The 20,216-nt window shown below is 32.4% G+C and overlaps 1 protein-coding gene across 1 annotated transcript in view; it reads left to right on the forward strand.

Annotated features, from left to right (window-relative positions):
* Positions 1-19,862, forward strand: part of LOC132734773 (uncharacterized) — a 36,609-nt gene extending 16,747 nt beyond the window's left edge. The window contains exons 14-34 of the mRNA XM_060721619.1: positions 1,460-1,556; positions 2,146-2,324; positions 2,777-2,890; positions 3,983-4,153; positions 4,586-4,696; positions 5,758-5,886; positions 6,613-6,808; positions 8,317-8,446; positions 10,124-10,174; positions 10,796-10,910; positions 11,920-12,053; positions 13,158-13,208; positions 14,354-14,438; positions 15,024-15,221; positions 15,483-15,620; positions 16,308-16,411; positions 17,047-17,218; positions 17,900-18,019; positions 18,439-18,585; positions 19,135-19,376; positions 19,766-19,862. Of these exons, the coding sequence (XP_060577602.1) occupies positions 1,460-1,556; positions 2,146-2,324; positions 2,777-2,890; positions 3,983-4,153; positions 4,586-4,696; positions 5,758-5,886; positions 6,613-6,808; positions 8,317-8,446; positions 10,124-10,174; positions 10,796-10,910; positions 11,920-12,053; positions 13,158-13,208; positions 14,354-14,438; positions 15,024-15,221; positions 15,483-15,620; positions 16,308-16,411; positions 17,047-17,218; positions 17,900-18,019; positions 18,439-18,585; positions 19,135-19,376; positions 19,766-19,862 (2,781 nt within the window). The remainder of the gene's footprint in view (positions 1-1,459; positions 1,557-2,145; positions 2,325-2,776; positions 2,891-3,982; positions 4,154-4,585; positions 4,697-5,757; positions 5,887-6,612; positions 6,809-8,316; positions 8,447-10,123; positions 10,175-10,795; positions 10,911-11,919; positions 12,054-13,157; positions 13,209-14,353; positions 14,439-15,023; positions 15,222-15,482; positions 15,621-16,307; positions 16,412-17,046; positions 17,219-17,899; positions 18,020-18,438; positions 18,586-19,134; positions 19,377-19,765) is intronic.
* The last annotated feature ends 354 nt before the right edge of the window (positions 19,863-20,216 follow it).

Consider the following 20,216-nt stretch of genomic DNA (forward strand, 5'->3'; position numbering starts at 1 on the left):
AAAAGAAAAAACTTTAAATATCTTCTTTTAAAAAACCATAAGAGCTAGAGCTTAGATATTTGGCATGAAACATCTTCTAGTGAGTGTCTACCAAGTTTGTTCAAATAAAAGCCCTGGGGTCAAAATTGGCCCCGCCCCAGGGGGTCATTGATTTTCCCTATATGCATATAGTAAAAACTTAAAAAATCTTCTTTTAAAGAACCGTAAGAGCTAGAGCTTAGATATTTGGCATGAAACATCTTCTAGTGAATGTCTGCCAAGTTTGTTCAAATAAAAGCCCTGGGGTCAAAATTGGCCCCGACCCAGGGGGTCATTGATTTTCCCTATATGCATATAGTAAAAACTTAAAAAATCTTCTTTTAAAGAACCCAAAGAGCTAGAGCTAAGATATTAAGCATGAAACATCTTCTAGTGAGTGTCTACCAAGTTTGTTCAAATTAAAGCCCTAGGGTCAAAATTGGCCCCGCCCCGGGGGTCATTGATTTTCCCTATATGCATATGGTAAAAACTTAAAAAATCTTCTTTTAAAGAACCATAAGAGCTAGAGCTTTGATATTTGGCATGAAACATCTTCTAGTGAATGTCTACCAAGTTTTTTCAAATAAAAGCCCTGGGGTCAAAATTGACCCTGCCCCAGGGGGTCATAGATTTTTCCTATATGCATATAGTAAAAACTTAAAAAATCTTCTTTTAAAGAACTCAAAGAGCTAGAGCTAAGATATTTAGCATGAAACATGTTCTAATGGGTGTCTACCAAGTATGTTCAAATAAAAGCCCTGGGGTCAAAAACTGGCCCCGCCCGGGCGGGGGGGGGTCATTGATTTTCCTTATATGTGTATAGCAAAAACTTAAAAATCTTCTTTGGAACAACCCAAATAGCTAGAGTTTAGATATTAAGCATGAAACATCTTTAAGTAAATATCTACAAAGTTTTGTTAAAATAAACGCCCGGGGGTCAAAAACTGGCCCTGGCCCAGGGGTGACATTGTTTTTAACTATATGTGTATAGTAAACACTTTAAAAATCTTCTTTTAAAAATGCCAATGAGCTAGAACTTAGATGTTTAGCATGAAACATCTTCATATGGGTGTCTACCAAGTCTGTTCAAATAAACAAATAAAAGCCCTTGGGTAAAAATTGGCCCGGGGGTGGGGGGCCTATATACAGGTGAGCGACCTCAGGGCCATCATGGCCCTCTTGTTCATTGTCCTGTCTCACATGTTTTACTTATATTAAAGATATTTTGCATGTAGGTTCTGCCGTTCATTGCACGGACTTTAAACATTTGGTCGAGTTAGAGATTGAAGGATCAAGATCAGTGAGGCTTAATTTGGAATTTTTTACATTTCCTCATTTAACAGCTATATAAAGGTTCCCGTTATTTGTGATTAAGATGTTAAATGATTGGTCTAAGCATGTGAATTTATCTGCTAACATGTGACATCATGTCATTTAATAGGGCATGGATTCAGAAAAGAAGAGTGCACTGGACAAGCTGGTCAGCCAAATACTCTCAGACAATCAGGAAATTCTGAAAGACTTTGTAGAGAAAGATAGTATGCTATTATTTTCATATTTTCTTTGTAAAGTATAACCTGTTCTAAGAAAGCAAAATACTGAGCAGTCTGGTAGATAGTCTTGTTATGTGTACATTGGTTTGTGTTACATGTATATTCTTCTAATTTCACAATAAAAAAACGATTTAAAAGAGTTTGTCAGTTAAAATCCAGTCTGTAAAATAGTCAGCAAATATGGGTTTTGCCAAGCAAATCCACCTCGATCATGCAAACTTTTCTCGTTACAGCTTCATGGTGCACAACCATTAACAATACATTGGTCAATTTATTCAAATTATTTTTGAAGTTGTAAGTGTAAAAGTGTTTTTGTTCCCCAGAATTTGTTGGGAAAACCCAAAATATTCTTAACTCCAGAGTGAAAATCTGGTAGAAGAGTGATCCATAGGAAGCATTGATCAAAACAAAATTACATGAAAACTCTAGACTCGGTTTGATTGAGTCTATACACGAGGGATAATTGATAAGTACAACATCCCTTATGCCCCCTACCACTGGCTTGAGCGGTACTCAATTTTCAACACTTAAAAGTCTATTTAGAACATTTTTCAAGCAACAAATATATTTTCAGGTATTCCGGTTGATAAGCAATTTGAGAAACAGACCGAAATTGTTCAAAATCAAGCTTTACCGAGACTCACCAAAAAACAAAACAAACGAAAGAAGAGAGAAATTCGAGTATTTGTATCAAGTACATTCAGGGACTTTACCAATGAGAGAGAAGAAATTATAAAGAAAGCTTTCAGAGAAGTAAGTGAGTTTATTGCAGATAGAATATTACCATAAATACCTTAAAAAAGCCAGAAGTCTTTGATTAAGATTCCATAAAGTGAATTTGTGTTTATTGTTTGATTTCAAACAGAAAGGTTTATCATATTTCAAAATTGTGCAAGGAAAATCTTTTTGAGTCCAAATCATTTCATATATTTGCTTAAAGACCCAGTATGCATCAGAAATACTTTTATTTTTCAAAAGGTTTTTATTTTTGATGTCCGGTTATATTTTCCAAAAAGTGACTCATTGGCCATCTTTTTTTTCTGTTGCTTTTTATCAGTAAGTACAGATATAGTGATTTTTTTTTGTATGTTAACATTTTGCTATTTTGTGACCCATTATTTCACATTCAGCACTACTTTCTTCAGGTGATATGCATCTAACATGCTCTTAAACCATTATAAAACTCATATTAATCCTTTTTACAGATCAACAGACTTTGTTCAGATAGGGGTGTGTTTTTCACGTATGTAGATTTACGATGGGGAATAACATCTGAGCAGACGAGTGATGGTAAAACAATAGCAATCTGTTTACAAGAGGTGAGTAAACAAACAAAATAGAATCCATTTTTTTTGCCTTGACTAACATAACAAAAGTGAATAATTTCTTTTCTTGTTTTTTTCTTTCAATATTTAAAATTTCTAGCATTGTTCAGTCTCTTACTTTATTATAGAATTTATTTATGTTCAATTGTGTAGGAAGCTATACGCTTATGACTCATGCTCTAATTCATTCCTGGAACCAACCAGTATGAAGCAATGCTTGTAAAGTTATTTGCAGAAGAATTAAAACTGCTTGTAACTGGGAGAGCTTGAACGCATGCAGCTAGGGATCCTAACATTACTAGTCTAGTTAACCTCTTGGCCATGCCTCCACTTTTTAACTATTAAGCACTGAAAATAGACAAGTGTGCCCCTCACATCAGTATTTCAGGAAGAACATATTGTTTTTGTCTTCTGTGTGTCTCTGTATATTAGTTTGTCTCTTCATTAGTGTGTCTCTTCTGTTGGCAACTTTGGTGTAATGTCTTCATTCTATAACCTAGAGCCCAGTATCTCTTGGGTTATATAACCAAAAAAATGATTTTATCAGTCGTTGAATTATTTATAAAACAATTTAATCAGGAAAAAAGATTGGTTATAAGTTTGATTACATGAAACAATTTGAAATATCATGGCAGTTTCAAACTTTGTGGAATAATATGATAATTTTCATAAAAACTGTCAAGATGGCAGTCAATTAGCTGTTTATATGTATATGTGTGTCTTAATTTTGCTTGTTTAATTTTATCTAAGCATACATAAATACTTGCTCGATAGCCATTCCATTTCTGTCAATGTAAAAATTATACTAATAAATAAAAAAAAGAGGATATTGAATGAGTGTAGTTTAATACTAAATTTATTGAACAAGTTGAATAAAATCATATTATTCGTGCCACTGGCGAGCAAAATATTGTTTTATTCAATGAGTTCAATAAATTTAGTATTGAATCTACACAAATATAATATTCTATTCATCACATATATAAAATAAGAACAGAAAACTGTTAAAATGAGTAATTTTTGGTTTATGTGATAATTAGATCTACTAGAATAATAAACATTAAGTCCATATTTTTGTACGTGTAGATTGACAGATGCCGTCCATATTTCATTTGTTTGATGGGTGATCGATTTGGTTGGTCTCAGACAGAAAACAAGAAGGATGACGTGTTGGATATGACGTACAACTATGCCGTTGAAAATCACCCAAATCTGACGTGGATCGAGAAATATCGATTTGATACCAGCGTTACTACGGTAACAATCTAAAGCTTCTAGATTTTTTTACGATTTCTTAGTTTTTGATAGTGCACACATCCTATATCTGCTCCTAAGAAACTTTTATTTTTGCTAATCAAAATCTGTTGGTTAAGTTTGATTGTGAGAGATTTTCAAAACATAGAGAAAGTTTTAACTTTGCTGAATGAGAGAGTAAATTTCAGAGTAGGCAGGAACGTATTTTGCTTAATTTGTTTGTAAGTTAGTGTCATAATTATATCATCCTGGGTTGAGATGAAGAAATTTCAAGCACTAGGCCGTAGTTCCTCAAGAATGTTTTATGTGTGTACACAAACTGATTTACAGTAAAACGTGATTGAATTAAACTTGCAGTTTGAGGTATTCCATGGTGCACTTTATGTGTGTACACATACTGATTTACAGTAAAACATGATTGAATTAAACTTTCAGTTAGAGGTATTCCATGGTGCACTAAATAACCCGTCTGCTGTGAAAGACAAATGTTTTTTCTACATGAGAGATCCAGTGAAAAAGGAGGATGTTACAGAGGACCAATATAAGGTCAGTTGTCAATCTTTTTGTCTATGCCAGCGCACATAGCTTAATCGATTAGAGCGCAAGACTTGTAATCATGACTTTGTGGGTTTGATTCTTGGACTGGCCAACTAGAATTACTTATCAGTCTTTCATATGAGACTTAAGTGCTGAAATACTTGGCATGCAGAAAAACGAGGAAAGCTTTGGTAATTGGGGCATTATTCTGTATCAGAACATTAATTTTTATTTTGTTTCAGTACAATATTCATGTGTGTTAGATAACAGAGACATTCTTGGTTGCAACGATTTTAGGAATAGATATTATTTTAGGATATATAATAGTTTTACTGTCAACAAAAGAGTTTATAAAAATATTTCATTTCAGATATAGCTTTGTTCCCTTTAAAGGCCAAATAAGTCATAAAAATTTGTATTATATTCATTTCCCAAAACCTTTTTAGTGTCCTGTTACAGTTTCAGATAAGTATTCATTGGCTTTACATGTCTATAGCTTAACATTTATGACACATTGTTTTACATTCAACCCTACTACCTAATATGCTTTAATTGCTGTATTGAAACATTATTGAACACTTGTTCTAAAGAAGAAAAGAATATCTATTCATTTCTTGGACATGATATGCCTTTAAGTGACACAAAAAAAGAGAACAAAAAGCCAACAAAATACAAACTTTTAAACTTAAATTTACCAAACAGTACATTGTATATAGTTTAGTTATTTTGTACAGCTGTGCATGCCTTCTTGGTCATTCTTGTAACATTGTTAAGTTGTATATATTTTGGTTGTTTTATTTAGGAATATTATCATTGGAAACCTTCAAACTGGTAATGAAATTTATAAAATTCCATAAAGACCACAAATCCATTACACAAAGTCAGGAAATAAAAGGGCTAGAATTAGATTTATTCCTTGAATATTTTTAGCCCTTATGAAAATTCTTTTTTTGAACCAGGAATCAAGACTATTTTGCATATAACTTTAAAGCTTTTACTGTCTGTTAAATTGCCCCATTTGTTTTTACCATTTAAGCATTTATATTTGTAATGTAATGTTATAATATCAGAGGATGACCTCAGAATCGGACTGGCATCACCAAAGACAAGAATGGCTGAAATCTGAAGTGTTGAAACATGAAGGACTGAAGGTCACCAAGTTCAAAACAGCATCAGAAGTAGCAGACTTAATTAAAAAAGTAACAATTATTTTTTAATGTTATAAAGTATGTTTTTTTTTTTAGATATAAGAAGGAGATTTCAATGACAAAGTCATCACTTCAACTCTTGCCCTGTCGGAGCTGGCTGAATCTACCTATGCTACCAGCACATGGTCTGCATTGTTGGCTATTCTGCTAATACATATTTTCAAAGTTTCCAAAAAAAAAAAGAAGATTTTTTTTTGTTCCAACTGAAAAATGGACAAGTATATTTCTGATATTAAGCATGAAAAGATTTGAGATATTTGATTCAAACATATTTATTTAAGCTCGATTGTGATACAATTTAATGCAACTTATATAAATTAATCACTTTCAATCCACTCCCGGGATACCAACCAGTACCGGTGTCATATGAAAAACATGGTCATGACTTGATTAGGGCTTGAACACATGCTCTCTGGGTTGAGAGGCAGACATTTAACCACTAGGCCATCAAAAGGGTTAAGATATGCGTCCAACATGTGACTTGTATTTTATTTATCTTTTGGCTTGTATTTCAAGGTTGATTGGCCAGACATTGTTAGCTGCTTGAGTTTAGCTTATTCAATATCAATCCACCTGAATTTACTGTGGAAAATTTAAAATTCAAATACTAGTTTTTTGTCCATTATATACACAAAATTTTGCATGGTAAATAAAGGATTCTTTTTTGCATGCTCCATTGTACTCTTAAATAAGAATTTTTTGTCAAATTATCTATAGGATCTTGAGAAATGTGTGAATGACGATTTCCCATTAGGTACGGAATTGACAAAACTTGAGCAACAGAAAGAGGCACACAGTGCATTTGCTGAGCTGAGATGTCGTGTGTATATCGGGAGAGAAGACTACTTTAAGACGGTTGATGAAAATAGGAGCAAGAAAATAAATCAGCCTTTTGTTCTCCTAGGAGAATCAGGTAAGATTGATTGATTATATACACTATTTTCATTCTATACCTTTAATATGTGAGGAAAACTGTAAGAGCAAATATATTTCTGTATTTGTAAGCATACATATACAAAAATCCTATATTTTTAGCTCGACTATTCGATAAGAATAAGTAGAGCTATTGCAGTCACCCGAGCGTCGGCGTCGGCGTAACCACTTATGTTAAAGTTTTTGTAATAGTTCAAATATTTTCAAAGTCCATTGACATATGGCTTTGAAACTTTGCACACTTGTTCACCATCATGCACCCCAACCTGTAGACAGGAGGAGGTAACTCTATCAAGCATTTTGACAGAATTATGCCCCTTTTTACGACTTAGAATTTACGTTAAAGTTTTTGTAATAGTTCAAATATTTTCAAAGTCCATAGAACATATGGCTTTGAAACTTTGCACACTTTTTCACCATCATGACCCCAACCTGTAAACAGAGGAGGTAACTCTATCAAGCATTTTGACAGAATTATGCCCTTTTTCGACTTAGAATTTACGTTAAAAGTTTTTGTAATAGTTCAAATATTTTCAAAGTCCATTGACATATGGCTTTGAAACTTTGCACACTTGTTCAACATCATGACCCCAACCTGTAAACAGGAGGAGGTAACTCTATCAAGCATTTTGACAGAATTATGCCCCTTTTTCGACTTAGAATTTATGTTAAAGTTTTTGTAATAGTTCAAATATTTTCAAAAGTCCATTGACATATGGCTTTGAAACTTTGCACACTTGCTCACCATCATGACCCCAACCTGTAAACAGGAGGAGGTAACTGTATCAAGCATTTTTTTTACTATCAAGCACTAAGAATAGTCGAGCGTTGCTGTCCTACTGACAGCTCTTGTTCATGTTTATATTTTGTATTTAAAAAGTGTAATACGGCAATGTATTTAAGGTTGCTGATTTCTAATAACTTGCCACTCACTTCTGTTAGTTGAAATCCCACCAAAGACTTTAAATTTTTCATATGAAGACACTATCCAGCTAGCTAGCTGAAGGTCAATGGTTTTTACTTGGATGTTCACTTGTGCCAGAGCTGTAGATAACGTATATCTATGTCTTTGCTTGTGCATGAAAAAATGCACTTTGGGCATTTTTATTCTTACTCCGGCAGTAAAGCTAGACAATTGTCATGTTTTGTTATGATTTTTATAGGGTAGGTGCCACTCAAAACCTGACCAATCAGAAAACAATAAAGATTAATTAAAATTCATGAAAAACTCAGTAATATTCAATATTACTCTCTTTCTATATTTCTATATATTTTCTAGCAATATTTCCTGATCAGCCATAATGCATATGAACAATGGAATGATAAAAAAAAATTGAAAATAAAAACAAATCAGTATTTCAGGGATTGATAAAAGTCATGATTGATGAAAAAATGATACGTTTTTGTAGCTTTTTGTTTATAATTTCTCTATTGAATTATGAACTGATTATCTATACATCATATTTTAACATAGTTTTTTATTTTAAGGATCTGGGAAGTCAGCATTTGTAGCAAACTGGGTAAAACGTGTTGAAGACTTGGAACCAGATACATTCATGTTTGTACACTTTGTCGGAAGTTCGGCCGACAGCGCTGATTATATCAAACTTATCAGACGGTGAGTGTGACCTATTTCTTGTGAGTGCCTGTGTTCGTTTTGATAGAAGTATATTTTGTAAACAATAGAAATGAATACAATACATGTATTATATATAATTATGACTTAAAATCACAACTAGCGATTTTATTCCCTTTTGATGAATAAAATCAGATTTAAATTAAATTTTTTTTTTCCCCAACACAATTAGAAAATTAAACTTTTTTAGCTTCTTTTTTAGTTTTTTTAAACCATACAGTGAAAATTCCAAATTTTTGGGAAAACTTCTGAAATTCCGGAATAAACCAAAATCCGAACATTTTTCAAGGTCCCGAAATTTCTTCTTGTGTTTTCTATGTCATTAAAACCTCTAATTTATGGAACTTCTGAATTTTGAAAAATTCCGAACGGTTTTCTTGTAAAATTTGGGTTTTATCAATTCAAATTTACTTCTGAATCCGGAAATTTAAAAAGATGTGAAGGAATATTATACTGTGTAAAACCTTTTTATGTCAGCAAACAAATAGATAATAACATTTATCTTCACACCTATAAGAAACAGTCCAACACTTGAATAAAGTGTGAAAATTAAGAAACTCTGAAGTGTAATGTGATGGGGAAAAAAATAGAGATTACAGGAGATTAAGAGATAACATTTTTTTTCTGGTTAAATCTTATCAAGCATGTCAAATTGTCTTTTACAAGGGAGATATCCAGCTAGCTTTTTCTACATGGGTGCCTGTTGTTGCCTGATACAATGTATGGGTAGGAGACCTACCGACTAGCAGCTCACCATGACATGGTGTACCTTTGGCACCAATAATCAGAAGCTGTTAAAACTTATTTTCCTTGTGAAATTATTTTCAGAAAATTATTATAAATCTCAGTAAGGTTTGAACATGATTTCTAAGTTACATCATTTTTCATGTTATTGCTGTTATTGAAACAAAAGTGAATTTGCCTTATCCCCTGTTTGACTTTTTAAAACCCATAAAAATTTTATGGAATTTTGTGGGAAAAATTTTTAAACCCTTTTTAATTGGGAAAAAAAAATTTTAAAACATGTTTTAAATAAACAAAAAAAATTTTAGAAAAGTCAAAAAATGGGTTTCCCCATGACAGTTTAAATTTTTTTAATTTTTTTTTACCTGTGGGAATTTATAAATAAAATTTTTCAGGCTGGTTTTAAGAGATGAAAACATATTACCCGGGGTTTGACATGCAGATACCCTCATCAGATTCTTACCTGATTAATGAAAAAGGCAAGGGTTTTTTGGAGGTGGGGGCAAGGTAAAGGTCGTTATTTTATTTTAAAAAGCCCTCAAAACACTTTAAAGAAATTTGGGGGTCTGGAAAAAAGAAAAGGAAAGGGGTCTCTTTTTAACTGCCAAAAAAAGTGTTTTCATTTTTTATAGATCCTTCCCCGCAAAGTTTTTCCTTTATATCTTATACTTCTGAAGTTTTTCTTTATTGAAATTTAAATTTCCTTTTTAACCTTTTTTTAATTTTAAATTTAAAAATTCCCGTTGTCAAAACCAAAAAAAAGAAAAAAGGAAAATTTTTTTCGTCCAAAAGGGAAAAAAAGGAAATAAAAAACCCCGAAAATTTCTTCCCCCCCAAATTTAAACAAAATAAGGCCGATTAAAACCCCTTATTTAATGTACAATTTTTGATGTCTGAAATTTTTTTTATTTTTAGGCCCCCGGGAAAGACTTGTGTGGAATACCCTTCTGAGCTGCCACCAAAAATGTAATTTATGCTTTTTGTAACCTTCCCCCCGGGGAAGGTAAAAGTTTGTTTTTTTCTTAGTACAAATTTACGTTTTTTTTTTTGAAAAATCAGATTTGTTTTAAATTCCTTGATTCTGTTTGGGAAAAAAAAAAAAATTCTTTACCAAAAATTTTTAATTTTCTGATTTCCCCTAAATTTAAATTTAACCAAAAAGCTATTGAGTTTAAAAACCCCCGTTTTTATTTTCAATTTTAAACATTTGAGCGAGGGGCATCCAAACCAGCTTTTTAGAATGTTTTGGTGGGTTCTACTTAAAATTTTTTAGGGGGCCCGAAAGGGGCCTTTCCCCCAATACAGCTTAAGCACTTTGATATTTAAGGCAACTCTTAAATTTTTAAAATTTTCAAGTCCTTTATTTTTTTGGGGCCCAAAAAAATCAGTTTAAGTATTTCCCTTATTTAATTGGGGGGAAACCTTAAAAAAATAAATGTTTTACCCCCAAACCCCATATGTTGTTTTTTTTTTAGGAGCGATGACCCGGGCATTGTAAGAAAATTTTTGGCCCTGGCCCCGAAAGTAATGAAAATTTGGAGCCAACTCGGAAATGAAAGCCAGAAAGGTTCAGATTCCTCTTGTCAGATACCTGGAAGGGGAATCTCTTATGGCAAGATTTGACCGCAGGAACCAGAAGGACATGATTGTAAATGCAAAACAGACGTCAAATGCTCTTTACCTAAAGTCGCTTCTTGATGAGGTAACTAGGTCAATTAAACATAACATTTTCACATCTCCTGCAGGTTTTTTTGTGTCTGGTGCATAGCTTCTCATGTCTGCAGCAGAGTTTTTATGTCTACAGCAGAGTTTTATGTCAGCAGCAGAGTTTCTGATGTCTGCTGCAGAATTTTTATGTCTGCAGCAGAGCTTTTTATGTCTGCTACAGAATTTTTATGTCTGCAGCAGAGCTTTTTATGTCTGCTACAGAGTTTTTATGTCAGCAGCAGAGCTTCTTCTGTCTGCTGCAGAATTTTCTATGTCTGCAGCAAAGTTTTACACATCTGCTGCAGAGCTTTTTAAATCTGCTGTGCATAACATTTTTTTTGTAAATATTCATGAGGAGATTTAGATGAGGTACTTTTATAAGAATCATATTTTAGGACCCTGATACTGCCTATAATGTTATATTATTGCACCTTTACAAGAAAAACTTTAGGAAATATTTTGACAATCCAGTCATGTCAGGATTGCAAAGTTGTAAGGCAATATTCTATTGAAATCAAGTTATTGTGTTATTTGTCACTTATTTTTTAAACTCTTTGCAGTTAATACTTGTTGGAAAATAATAAATGATAAATAATAATAAAAGTTTAATTTTTCTTTTCATATTTTGAAAATGATCTGCATTTTCGTACTTCCAAATTTAGAAACTAAATAATTGACTTGTCCAACTTTAAATTTGAGACTGGATTTTAGTATCAGAATATATAAGTGACACAATAATTATTTATTACTAAGAATCTAGTTGAACTGGTCTGGTAATATGTTTTAAACATCTAACATGTATGAAAGTTTTTTTATAATATCTTGATTCTTGTATTTTTCACATTCTACATTTTATCAAAATTATAAAGGTTATTGAATAGCCAAAACATAGGTCATTAATAATTATACTGAAACCTGATCCACATTGTTAAAAATACTGAAACCTGATCCATGTTGTTTTGAGTGTTTCACATCCTTAATTCTTTTTATTATTATATTAAAAGGTTCGTATGTATGGATCATTCCGCACACTGACAGATAAGATTAGAGAGTATCTGACAGCAGACAGTCCCAATCATCTGTTTGCCAAGATCCTTGAGAGGCTTGAACAAGACTTTGAAAAGGGAAGTAACTCTAGGTATGTCATATGTACTGTAATACATTTAAGTGGGGATTTTTTTTTGTATGTTTGGTTGTTTGGTCTTTTGGTAGTTTTCAACCATTGTGCAGTAAAAATCACCTAACATCAGAATTGACCAAATTTGAATAATTTATAAGAATGTGTAGCTTTTATTGATTTATTTGAGTTGTTAAATTTTCTTAGAATGATTTAAAATTTTCTTAGAATAATATACTACAGGTGTTAACAGTTTATTACAGTGGTTTTTGTGTCATATATAGTGATGGCTTTGGTTTTTTTTTCTATAGATGTATGACTTAATTGTTTTAGAGCGAAGATATTTTATAGATATTAGGTTTCTTTAAACAGCTCACATAAACAAACCTAACAATTTTCTATTCTAACAATATTAACATACTGCTAAATTTGCAGAATGAACTGGCCTTGCTTTAAGATTGGAAAAGTCCATTAGTATTTTAAGGGGTTTCAGGATCAAAGTACATTTACTAATATTGAGTTGGTATGTTAGTCAATGAGCATGGACCGTTTTCTAGCCTGGTTTGTCCAGAATTACACAAAGGAAGTTACATAATACATTTTCCTGCATATCAGACAGGATTATCTACTGTTCACACCAGTGCTAAAAAACCTGTCTGACAGCCCCTGTGTAATACAAGTCAGGCACTTAAAATGATGTCATATTCATGCGCCTTCTATGAATGAATTGCGTTCTTAGGATGACATCATTTTGCTACTATAAGAAAAAAGTGCTTAATGAAATATTAGTTTTTGTAATGTCTGTTCGAAATATAATTAACATGATTGTTAATATGTACAAAAAGAATCAAACACTGGCTGTTGTATCAGACCAGAATATCTAGCTGTCAGCAGAGCTTTGTTACCGCCAAAAACAATGACCTTCGAGCTAGATATTTCTGTCTGTACAGACAGCTGGTTTAAAATTCTTAAATTTCTCATAGAAAGTCTGTTCTCATAGATCTACTTTATTTCAATACTTAACACTTAAATGTTTGTAAAAAAATAACCCTATTTTTCTCTCTCTAGATCTGTCATTTGTGTTGTGTTGTATTTATACTAACAATATGTATTTTGTTGTTGTAGTGTTATGACTATGTTATATTTCATTGCACCGAGTTCACCTGTTGTGGTAAGGTATGATATTAACATTGCCCTTAATCACCCACCTTTAATTGTCTTTTTTAAAATGTAAAGCTTTAAAAATCCTTGGTCGACTTTTAGTGACAGAAACAATGATGGTGTTTTTAGGTCTATTGCCAAAAATATAGTGCATCTTTTATGAAATCCTAAGTGACAAGATTAAAGTTAAGGCTGCTTCTTATAGGCCATTTTGCCTAATAAGCAGTCATAGATGGTACCCTTCCAAAATTGCATGATAAACATAGCCTGTTTTGAATTTGGAACAGTCCATTTTTGGATAATAGAGATTTCATTATCAATATTCCTAAGGAAACATTCATCAGTCAGTCAAAAGTATAGACTAGGCTTTTCAGACTGTATTGATATGCAGGCTTACCTGGCCCTATACTGATGGCATAGGCAAGTCATTTGTTTAAAGAGTTGACATACATGTGTAATATTGACAATAAAGGGTAGCATACAAAGGGAAGTTATCTTTGAAATGTAAATCTTATAATTTTTGCAGCAGTAGCCTCACCTTACACTACATATTTCATTGCATTGTAAAATCTGAATGATGGTTATGTATATTGATTTAGATAAAAACATTAATGTTATATATACTAAAATAATAACAATAGTAATTATGTCCTGAAACAATAATAAAAAAAATGTTGTTAATACGAAATGCACATGTATTATTTTATTATTTTGTTTTCTGATGCAAGATCAAACTTACTTCAGTTCTTGTTTTAGTGATGTAGTCTATTCTTTTCATGTTTACTAATCAGAAGTAGCACTAATCAACAAAAATGAAAGTTTTGAGAAACTTAATACATGCCGTTCTTGTCTCAAATATAAATTTTCACTCCTAGCTTACACTTAGAACTATTCCAGACTTCCTTCAGTGTTGGAGTGTTCCAATCTTTTAAAGAATATTGAATTTTTTAGTTGAATGAAGTATCAAGCTTGAAAAGGTTGATGGCTCTCCTCAGAGGCTTTTCATAATGAATATAGAGACATCTAGTTTCCTTCTGCACCTATTAGAAGTGAAATATCAAAAATTAGGTATTTGTTATATTCATAGTTAATGTTTGTTTTCTTCACTAGTTGAGCACATAAGTCATTATAATTGGAGATTTTGTTTCGTTTATTCTTAGACCTGACCTTGTACGAGATGCTACTACTGCCTTCTGGTGTTCTAATAGAGGCATGTCCGAGGCAGAGTTAACAGACTTCCTCAATGTAAGTTGTTCTGTAGATATATTTGTAAATACTCAAATGTTTGTTTTAGCTAACCAAATGTTGATGGTTCTACTCGGGTGCCTCCTTGTGCCTGAAATAATGCACTAAGTGGCACCTGAGGTCTTCCTATACCAGTAACACTAAAAAGTTGTCATATTGATGTGAATTTAAACCCAACCAGAAAAAAAAAATCTTCATATCCTAATCCAAAAAGTGTAACATTTTGTTTAAACCATTGCCATTTTCAATTTGTCTTCCTTAGTTTGTATTTTGAACTGTTACTTGTTAGTTTAAGGGATTTCAATGTTAAAATACTTAAAAATGAACGGCCGCTATCAGATTCTTGCTCAGCTTGGTCAGATATCTAAAGTGTGCCTGGTTGATCTCAATTTATTCTGATGGAATCAGCGAGTCATCATTGCTTCTTGATTCCATGTTATAAATATCTATGACTTCCAAAAATTTGTTGTAACTTTTGTTTTGTTTTTTTTTTTTTCCATATTCACAACAATTACTAGTAGATATTTTTTTTCTTTATTTATTTCATAAGAAATAATAAGTTGACAATTATTTTGTATGTTGTAGGTGACAAGTTCCGTCTGGTCTCCATTCTATCTATCACTGTATGAGAACTTAGTGAACCGTGACGGTATACTGAATTTCTTCCATGACCACTTGAGGCAGGCTGTTGAGAAGAAATATCTTAGTACCAAAGAGGAAAAGAAAAAATGCTATGTCAAACTTGCAGACTTCTTTGAGAAAATGGAACTTAATAACAGAAAGGTGTGTGTTTGTATTTTGTTTAGTTTTCTTCCTTCGATTTTTGTTTTGTATATCCCTGAACTGAATTAAAGGAACATTTGTATTTTGATTTGGTCCATGAATTTTGAATTGTTCTAAGTTAGTTGGAATATTTCTTTTCAAAAGTTTTTTTCCCTTGTAATGTTTTCTTGAAAATTAAAAAAAAATCCTTTCTATATTTCATTGACATAAATTAATTTATGTATGAATTTAAAATTTGTTTTTGTATTTTTCCACACATAGGTTGAAGAGTTACCTTTCTTGTTAATGAGAGCAGGAGAGTTAGAGAGATTGAAGGCTACAGTCAGTGACCTGGAAATATTTTTCAAAATGTCCAACAGTCAGGAAGGCTTATTTGAATTGGTCAAAGCTTGGAAAACTGTATGTATTAAAGTCTAAAATATTTTTTTGGGGTTTTTGGTAATGATTTGTTTAGTAGGGTTAAGGGCAAAGTCAACTGTGTTTTAATTATATACTAACATACAATAACTGTTGCATGTTGGATATTTTGGATTCTTTACCAGTACTTACTGTTCTTAATGACACATTATGCCTCAGAAATTAATAAATATTTATTTAAAAAAGGGAAAAGATGATTTTTAAATAATGGTTTTAGAGCATCTTAGATGTTTATCACCTGAAGAAAGGATAGCTGCATATGAAATAATTCATGATAAAAGTAGCAATATGTAAACAAAGTAATATTTTGACTTTCATACAAAATGGCTAAATGGCAACAGGAGCAAAAGCTGGTTCAGGTTATTGACCAATGAATAACTTTTGGAATTTATAACAGGACACCAATGGCACTTGATGAAACAATGTGTTAAATATTTTATGATATGTTATACAAACTATGCAGTAATACATTTTATTTGGTTGATCCATCCAAAGGAGAGACCAAACATGGCATTTATAGGCAAGTGGTCTTTATTTGGAGGTTATTATGTTCTATTTTATCAAAGAAGGGTTTTTTAGGAGTGGCCTTTATTTACAGGGAGATCTTTATTAGGAGGTGGTCTTTAACACAGGTTTAACTGTACTGTAGTTGAATTTTATATATTTTAGTTGGGTGACTTCAGTCTGGCAGAAGAGGCATACATGCAGAAGCTGGGCACAATAAGCCAAAAGGAAATCCGTCAGAATTCCGCACATTACTGTGAACTTTACAGGTACACTGACACTAAATAATGAAGTCGTGTTTAAACATGACTGTATAATAAAATGGCTGAATCTAGTTGTCATCAGCTTTTAAGCTCATCTGAGTATGGAGTTCATATAAGCTAATTGGAACTGGTCAATTGCCTGATAAACATGGTATTTTCATCCTGAAAAAAAAAATGAAAATTGCAATCTTAGTTTATACACTGGACTTTAAGATTAGTTAAAAGCATATCGTTAACTTGTGAACAGATATGTCAAATTACAATGAAAATATAGAATTCAGATCTTTGTTTGAAAACAAAAAGTAGCATTATAGGTGTATCAACTGTTTTTCACCTTTAAGGACTGCGGAATTTGTTTAAATTCTGCTGAAACTTTTATTTTTAATTAATATTATATAAATACATGTAATAAGAAATGACTTACCGTAATAGTGCATACATGTACTTATAAAAATATGAAATTTCATGAACTATATATTTACATGCATATAAATTTACTAAAAGTTCTGTTGTTGTTATTTTTCTCAGGACAAATGTTATGGCAGAGTAAACTTAACATCCAAACACTACTTGTAATTTCAGTGTTTGTAATACATTCATCACATGCTAATATATATAAAATATATGATTGTTTATTTCAGTAAGCTCGGACATTTTTTTCAAAATCTGAGTCTGATGGAAGCTGCAAAAAACATCTATCTGACACTGATCAAGCAGCTTGAAATGAATTATGGGATATCTCATGGTGACATCATATACAGTGCACATAATCAGAGCTGGACATACAGGTGCAAACATCCTACTGTTATTAAGGTAAGTGTAATGGAATTTTCCTTTCAATATACTTAGGATAGAAAAATCAGTGAGGAGTAAATTTTGATTTTTGATTTAATTCATTTTTAAGTAATTATCTTAATTGATCTTTAAAAAGCCCTGAGCCTGCTGACAACTAATGAATCTTCCCATGACACCAGAACAGCTGTGGGTTTGAATTCTGACAAGGACTTTGGATTCTTTTATATGAGGAAGCTACCCAGCTAGCTTGTTCTACTTTGGTGCCCGCTTGTGCCTGAAATAATGCACGGAAGTGCATTTGAGGTCTTTCGAACTCCACCAGTAGTTCTGTAAATATGACGTCGCTTTGAGATATTTTAGCTTCTGGGCAAAGAGAGGTTGGGCTTTACCGACATAAACTATAATGAGCCCGTAACATCTGATATATTGGACTGCCTTCACCAGTAAAGCTAGAAACTCGCCATATGACCTATACTGTGTTGGTGCAACATAAAAACCAACCTCCCTTAAAAAAGATCCAGATCAGCCAGCATGTCTGTGTTTCCTGATCATGTTCACTGTTCAGTCAGTACATATCTTGAAATTTTTCTCTCAAAGCTGAATAGTTTCAGTCCATATTGAAAAATGGACAAGTCCTTTTTAAGATATTAAGCATGGTAAGGGTTATAGACAATATGACTTTTTTTTTTTATTTATCAGAGTTTACAAGAGCTTGGGGCTGTATATTACAAGATGGGAGAGTATGGGAAGGCAGCTGAAATATACACTGATGCTATAAATAGACAGACCAAATTAAATACACCTTCTGAAAAAATACAGGTAAGTTTAATGCGTGTCCTGCTAAATTTTTGTAATTTCTCTTAGATTATTAATAAAAGAATCAAAAAGTTAAAATAAGGCAGTGACCAGTCAAGAAGCTGATTGTTACTAATTGCATGCCAGTTTTACTTGTATCACATATTTGTAGAAATGTAATTATCTGGAAAGTTAATTGGCACCGTTATTAACTAATGACACTATGAAGTAAAATCCATACAAATTACAATGGACTTACTCTGAATTATATGACCGGTAGTGCACCTTGAAACTATGACGGTAAAAGTGTGTTTGTACCAGGGGGTTAGCATGTAAAAACCCACATTTGCCGAGTTCAGGATAACCTCTATTGACCGAGGATAATTTTGGTTTTAAATGCACCAGATATATACAAGCCATCAAAAAGTAATGTATGTTTTCAGGTATGTGAAGGTCTATTAGGTCTGGCATCAGTTTATATAGAACAGGATAAGATGGATGGGGCGAAGAAACTGATGACACGAGCCCTACAGTTGGCTACTGATATACTAGGGAGAACCCATCACTTTGTGGCAGCTATCTTTGCTAAGGTATATTTTGTAAGATTTAAAAGGGGAGTCCTTGACCAAATGGTTAAGGTTGTTGACTTTAATCCACTTACCCTTGAGTGCTTTAAGGTTAGAATCCTGCCAGGGAATTTTGAATTCTTTCATGTGTCAAAGCTATTTAGTTAGCATATGAAACATTGGTGGTTCTACTTGAATGTCCTTTTGTGCTTGAAATAATGCACAAAGGAGCACCTGAGGTCTTTCTCCATCATTTAAGCTTAAAAGGCGCTCCAATGGTTTTTAAAATTTTGATGTGCCTAAAACCCAACAAAAAATGATTGAAATAATTTTAAAATCCTTTCTTTTTAAATTTAAAACCCTTTTTGGGATAAAAAAATGAATAATTATTAGTTTTATTGTCAGTATAATAAGATTTATCAGTTTAAGGATGATGTAAATATGTTAATGTTTCAATGCATGGTTCAACTTTGGATAAAAGAATGAAATACTGAAGCTTTGATTATCCTTATCAGGATAATTAAAACATCATCAATTTTGAAGTTCATATATGTTTTGAATATGTATTTGTAGCTTGGACAACTTTCGTACAAACAAAGTCGTCTGGAAGAGGCTCTAGCATTTTACCTGCAAGATCTGAAAGTGACGAGGAGCGAGGTTGGTACCAATCACCCTCATACGGCAACGTTATTGAACGAGATCGCCCTCGTGTATGATGACATGAACGATGTAATTGCCGGGAGACTATACGAGGCAGCTTTAACCGTTATACTCGATACTTACGGAAGGAAATATGTCGGCACTGCTATCATTAGGTTTGTACACTTCTTGTATAACATGCTCTTTTTTTTTTAGACACAAACACTAAGAATATTGTCTTTATTGCAGTATATTGTCTTTATTGCATAATAAAAGTAATTTGTTACTCTCAAGTAAATTAAAAAGAAGGAAATAAATATTTTATATCTAACACAATATACTATAATGAAGTAAATACACATTTATGACATCATTTGTGATGTCATCAGATCAAGTGATTTTAATAAATCACATCTCTTGCTGTATGCAGAGTGTTTTCTTTTTTTTGTAAATTAAACACTTGCTCTGCAAAAAATTGTCTTCAGCACATGCTCTGCTTTGAATTTGGAACAGTTCCACTGCTTATATTAAATTTCAGGGATTTCATTGTAAATTTTTTTTATAGAATTAATCATAGTCTAAAATCTGTTCAAACTGGAAGCCATGGTTCTATACTTGTAGCATTTGCCAGCCAGAGAGAATTAAAGAATTTGAGAAATTAAAAAAAAAAACGCAGAAAAATCGTTTTTTTTTTTTTTTAAGGGGATAACCTTTTGGGGGGGGTTTTCTAACTTTGGAACAAAACATTTTGCAAAAGCCAAGGTACCAGTTTTAGGAGGGATATCAGTTTTGCAGGATTCCCGGGGAAAAACTCCCCGATCAGTGGGCTGCCAAAAAAAGCAAAAGTTTTGTGAAGGGCTAATAAAAGATACTGTCAATACATGCTCCTGTGGGACAGTGATCATTAATGCTCCCTAATGACAATGAACAAACATTTTTCTATGAGACAACAATGTCCTGTTAGACTCCTATGGAGATATAATGATTTATGCAATAGTTTCATTGGGAAAAACACT

Source organism: Ruditapes philippinarum, unplaced genomic scaffold (assembly GCF_026571515.1).
Source record: "Ruditapes philippinarum isolate M1 unplaced genomic scaffold, ASM2657151v2 ctg748_1_1_1_1, whole genome shotgun sequence".
Lineage (NCBI taxonomy): Eukaryota > Metazoa > Mollusca > Bivalvia > Venerida > Veneridae > Ruditapes > Ruditapes philippinarum.